The following is a 6,298-nucleotide window of genomic DNA, read 5'->3' as shown; positions in this document are numbered from 1 at the left end:
CTACTTTTTAACCTATTCCAGCAAAGTAAAATAAATATGTAACATACTATTTGTCTATTTTATGCATAAATTTAGGCTATCACATGAAAAAACTATTCTAATCTGCTTTAATGATGATCTTAACATGTTTTTTTCTACAGGCATTGAAGAAATTGAAATTTGCAAGATATATTTTACCCCAAGAATAACTTTGCAGTATATGAATAACAGAACCAATGTAGAGTCAGATTCTGAAGATTCAAGAAAAATTTTCAAATAAAAAATTCATCATGCCTGATAAATTAACAAATGTGACCCTAATAACAAGTTTTTTACTTATGAGATTCCCTGATGATCAGGTCCTACAGAAACTTTACGCTTCATTTTTCTCCTTGGTTTACCTGGCAGCACTGATGGGGGAACTCCTTATTATCACCCTCACAACCATTGACCAGCATCTCCAAACCCCCATGTACTTTTTCCTGAAAAAATTGTCTTTGATTGATATCTGTTATATCTCTGTCACTGTCCCCAAATCCATCATAAACTCTCTGACCGACAGCCATTCCATCTCCTTTGAGGGATGTGCATCACAGGTTTTCCTTGTTGTTTCCTTTGCTGGAACAGAGTTTGCCCTCGTTCTGGTGATGTCCTATGACAGCTATGCTGCCATCGGCTTTCCTCTGCACTATGAGACCATCATGAATAGAGGTGCCTTTATGCAGATGATGACAGCATCATGGTTCAGTGGGTTTGTCTATGAATACATTCATGTTGCAGACACATGTTCTGTCCATTTCTATGGGCCAAACATAGTGCATCAATTTTTCTGTGACATTCCATTTTTGCTAACACTTGCTTGTTCTGGGGAGCAAATTCTAGAATATGTGTTTATCATCATTAGTTTTTGTTTTGTTTTTGTATGTTTTACTTTCATGGTTGCTTCCTATGTTTTTATTGTGTCCACTGTCCTAAGAATTCCTTCTCCACAAGGCAGATTTAAAACATTTTCAACCTGCATGCCCCATCTAACAGTGGTAAGCATTTTCTCTCCCGTATATATTGCATATTTAGGTTTAAACTCAAAATCCCCATCATCACTGAACCTTTTTATGTCTGTGCTATATTCTCTGTTACTTCCAAGCCTGAATCCTGTCATTTACAGCCTGAGAAATAGAGACATGGAAGTGGCCCTTTGGAAATTTTTTGGTGAAAATGTGACACCGAGTATATAAATATTCAAGATACCAATGATTCTGATACCCATTAATTTGTATCAAACTATTGGTTTATACAATTAAGTTGATAATCACAAAAATATTTTCAAATACAATTACAGATAATTTCACATTTTTTTTCTTTTCTAAAATTTTTGTTAAGTTGTTAGATATCTATTGTATCTTTTGTGCTACTATACAAGATGTTATTTTTATAGGGCTAGGTGGGCCTGAATGTCAGTTCAGTGTCTTGGCTCTTTCCAAATTAATGGAAATATTCCAATAATTACCTTCACATCAATAGGCCATTGATATAATGTAATGTTTGGTTTAATCCTCATTGCAAAATATTTTATAATAGCTTCAATTTTACATGTTTTATTATAATTCCAGATTGTGTTTTGTTTTTAATTTGGTCATGCAGTAGTTATTTAAAATGAGTAATTGATTCCAAACTTGCTACTTTTTTCACTTTTTTTCTTTCTCTTTATTTTCTTCTTTCTTTCAATTTATTAATTTATTTTGAGAGAGACAGGCTGTGAGTACGGAGTGAGACAAAGGGAGAGGGCAAGGGAGCATCCATAAGCAGACTCCCTGCTGAGTTTGAAGCCTGATGGAGAGCTTAATCTCATGGTTCTGAGAATAAGACCTGAGCAGAAACCAAGAGTCAGGTTTTGCACCAACTGATCTACCCCAGCAACCCATTTTTTCCTTAAATTTGTTTGTATTGACAATAATATTTAAGAAGCTCATTTTAATTGATTTCCAAATTAATCCCACAATATCTGACTTACAAATATCCCAATTATAACTATCTTTAGGTTATATAGACACAGTATATTGTTAACAAATGTCATTGGCAATCACATGGTGACATTTTAAAAAGTAATGAGATAAGTTTATGAAGCAGACTATTTTTATTATGAAATCCAAACAGAAAAAAAAATATTCTCACATATCCAGGAAAAGGATAACTAAGAGAAGACACCATGCTATTTTAAAAAATATTTTATTTATTTATTTGACAGAGAGAGATCATAGCAGATGTAGAGGCAGGCAGAGAGAGAGAGGAGGAAGCAGGATCCCTGCTGAGCAGAGAGCTTGATGCGGGACTTGATCCCAAGACACCTGAGATCATAACCTGAGCCGAAGACAGTGGTTTAACCCACTGAACCACCCAGGTGCCCATGAAGACACCATGTTCTATCCTTACACTTACTATTTGTGAATTTTGTTTCACAAAAACTGATTTAAAATTTAATTAATGTGCCAAGAAACTGAATATAAATTTTAATTTGTTTTCTAAATTTTAATATGCTCTTTTAAATTTCTTTCTAAATTTATTTCTCTTTATTCTTACTTTTATCACTAAATTTATTTTTTATTTGTTTAAATGTATTTCTGGTTTACTTCTGTACATGAATACATTTGCATGGAAATCCACTTTCGTTTTTTTATGATCTTATTTATTTATTTGACAGACAGATCACACGTAGGAAGAGAAGCAGGCAGAGAGAGAGGGGGAAGCATGCTTCCTGCTGAGCAGAAAGCGCGATGTGGGGCTCGATCCCAAGACCCTGGGATCATGACCTGAGCTGGAGGCAGAGGCTTTAATCCACTGAGCCACCCAAGCACCCTGAAATCCACTTTCTTTTAAGTGATCTTGGCTTTTATTCCATTAACTTTCCCTTCAATTTTTACCAATATCATCACATTCTTAAAATTCGTGCACTCTGTCTTCTTTCTACCCATCTCATCTCCCTCATGTTTATTTTCCTTCTCTCTTAAAAATTCTTGTTTCCAGATTTAAAATCAACGATAGCATAATTTCTCAATCATTTGAGTGTTTATACTTCTCTTTCAACTCATTAGTCCATAACCCTAATGTTCTTCTTTAATTTTCATGTTACTGATAATTAGAAGTGATGTGATGTTAGTTCACTCTACTCTTGGAACAGTAAACTTAATAATGATAACGATGATGATGACATGCCTGAATACAGGTCTAAGTGCTTCAAGTGATTTCCCCCATTATTTCCTATGCCTATAAACAGAAATCCTACAAGGTATCTAGTATTGATTTTTATGTGAATAACTGGAATAAATAAATGTTAAGAAATGAATCCTAAGCCAGTTAGCCAATAATTAACACTATAACTATTGAATCTTAACAAGGATGCTATTCTGTATTAACTAAAGACATATATGGATATTAGTTTCACACCATGGAAAAGTTTTTGCAAGTTTTTTGAAATTTACATATAAATGTGAAACTATCATCTCATCCCTGTAATAAATATCTAACTGTTCACTTTTGTTGTCTTCTTGTATAAAATATTGTTCTTCGTTGACTAATGAATGGAAAAGGAAGACTGTGGTTAATACATGTATTTAAATACTATTTAGAGATAAAATTAAGTAAGTACTTGTATATGCAAAAAGTTAGGCACAGAAATAGAACTACCCTATGATCCAGGAATTGCACTGCACGGTAATAAATAATAGAATGCATAAACACTAATTAAAAGGTATACATGCACGCTGATGTTTATAACCATACTATGAACAACAGTCAAATTATGGAAAGATTTGTGTTTCCACAAGTGTCCATTGGCTGATAAATGGATAAAAAAGATGTGAGATACATATATGTATATATAAAATAAGGAAAATTGTTATTTTCATTTTTTAATATTTTTATTGTTTTGACACAGAGAAGGAGACAGCAAGAGATGGAACACAAGCAGGGGAAGTGGGAGAGGGAGGAACACACTCCCTGTGGAGCAGGAAACCGAATGTGGGGCTCGACTCCAGGACCCTGGTATCCTGACCTGAGCTGAAGGCAGACATTTAAGGACTGAGCCACCCAGATGCCCCCCAAATCTTGTTATTTTCCAATATGTGAATGGATGTAGAGAGTACTATGCTAAGTGAAAAAAAAAACAGTCAGAGAAAGACAAATACCATATGACTTCACTCATACGTGCAGTTAAGAATCAAAACAAATCAGCAAATGGAGAAAAAAGTAAGAGAGAGAGAGAGAGAGAGGCAAGTCACAAAACAGTCTCTTAACTACAGAGAGCAAACTGAGGGTTACCAGAGGAGAGATGATGGGTATTAAGCAGACACATGTTCTTTTGAGCACTACATGTTATATGGATGTGTTGAATCACTTTATTGTACACCTGAGACTAGTATTACAGTGTATGTTATCTAACTGAAATTTTAACAGAATTTTAAAATATACATGCCCCTGTATGTTTATTGCAGGATAATTTTCAATAGCAAAGCTGTAGACACATCCCAAATATTCATTAATAAATGGTAAAAATGCAGTATATGCACATAATGAAATATTCTTATCCATAAAATTTGAATGTGATGTTGGGTCTCTGTTTCTCCTCATTTGTCAAACAGCCACATATTCTCATGCAGTGCCAGTCATGTCCTGAGACACAATTGTGAAAGTCAGAGTGAACAGATTTGTCTGTATTTTGCACCTGGTAACAATGTATGCTTTTAATTATGGTAAAGTGGATATTGTTGCCATCAGTGACCCTTTCATTGACCTCAACTATGTGGTCTACATATTCCAGTATGATTCTACCCATGGCAAATGCCACGGCACTGTCAAGGCTGAGAACAGGAAAATTGTCTTCAATGGAAAGTCCATCCCCATCTTCCAGAAGTGAGATCCCACCAGCATTAAATAGGATGATGCTGGTGCTGAGTATGTTGTGTAGTTTACTGGGCTTTTCACCACCATGGAGAATTCTGGGGCTAACTTGAAGGACAGGGCCAAGAGGGTCATCATCTCTGCTGATGCCCACATGTTCATGACAGGTGTGAACCATAAGTATGACAACTCACTCAAGATTGTCAGTAATGTCTCCTGCACCACCAACCACTTGTATCCTCTAGCCAAGGACATCTATAACAACTTTGGCATTGTGGAGGAACTCATGACCACAGTCCATGCCATCAATGTCACCCAGAAGACCATGGATGGCCCCTCTGGGAAGCTGTGGCATGATGGCTGAAGGGCTGCCCAGAATATCATCCCTGCTTCCACTGAAATGGCCAAGGCTGTAGGGAAGTTCATTCCTGAGCAAAATGGAAAGCTCACTGGTATGGCCCAAAATGTCCTTCTTGGATCTGACCTGCCACCTGGAGAAAGCTGTCAAATATGATGGCATCAAGAAGGTTATGAAGCAGAAATTAGAGGGTCCCCTCAAGGGAATTCTCGGGTACACTGAAGACCAGGTTGTTTCCTATGACTTTCATAGTGACACCCACTCTTCCACCTTTGATGTCAGGGCGGGATTTGCTCTCAATGATCACATTGTCAAGCCCATTTTCTGGTATGACAATAAATTGACTACAGCAGCTGGGTGGTAAACCTTATGGTCTACATGTCCTCCAAGGAGTAAGAGCCCTCTGGACTACTAGCCCCAGTTACAGCAAGAGGAAAAGAGAGGCCCTCAACTTCATGGGAGTCCCTGCCATAACTTAACCCCTGAAAACAGAGAATCTCCCAACCTTCACCATTTCCATCCCAAACCACCTGAAGAAGGGGAGGGGCTTGGAGAGCCCTACCATGTAGTGTACCATCAATAAAGTATACTGTATCCAAGCCAAAAAAAAAATAGTGATCGTGCCATTTGTTCAACATCAGTGAACCTAGAGTGTAAGATGCTAAGCAAAATAAATTAAAGACAAATACCATACGAATTCACATATATGTGCAATCCAAAAGAAATCACTTAAATAATCAAGGAAAAAGAAGAATCAGACCTTTATGTATGAGAACAAACTGATGGTTTCCAGAGAGGAGGCTGGTGGGGGGATAGGAAAAAATTGGTGAAGAGGATTAGGAGAGACGGGCTTCCTGTTAAAGAATAAATGAATCATGGTGGAAAAATGCACAGCATAGAGCCTGTAATCAGTGGTATCATAATCATGTTGTATGCTGATAATGATAGCTACACTTGTGGGGAGCAATGCATAATGTATAGACATGTCAAGTTTGGTCCACAAAGATACAAGATGAACTTTACTAATGTTGCTTCTGTGCTAGAGGTCAGGTAATAGTAGTAACTTCT

General features: G+C 36.6%; 1 protein-coding gene and 1 pseudogene across 1 annotated transcript; both read left to right on the top strand.

Annotated features, from left to right (window-relative positions):
• The first annotated feature begins 269 nt into the window (after positions 1 to 269).
• Positions 270 to 1,214, top strand: LOC116585724 (olfactory receptor 14A16-like). The gene has a single exon (XM_032334996.1). The coding sequence runs from the start codon at positions 270 to 272 to the stop codon at positions 1,212 to 1,214; it is 945 nt and encodes a 314-aa protein (XP_032190887.1).
• Positions 1,215 to 3,174: 1,960 nt separating this feature from the next.
• On the top strand, positions 3,175 to 5,626 carry LOC116585723 (annotated as a pseudogene).
• The last annotated feature ends 672 nt before the right edge of the window (positions 5,627 to 6,298 follow it).

The sequence above is a fragment of the Mustela erminea genome, chromosome 3 (assembly GCF_009829155.1).
Source record: "Mustela erminea isolate mMusErm1 chromosome 3, mMusErm1.Pri, whole genome shotgun sequence".
NCBI classification, from domain to species: Eukaryota; Metazoa; Chordata; class Mammalia; order Carnivora; family Mustelidae; genus Mustela; species Mustela erminea.
This window is presented reverse-complemented; position numbering and strand designations above follow the sequence as displayed.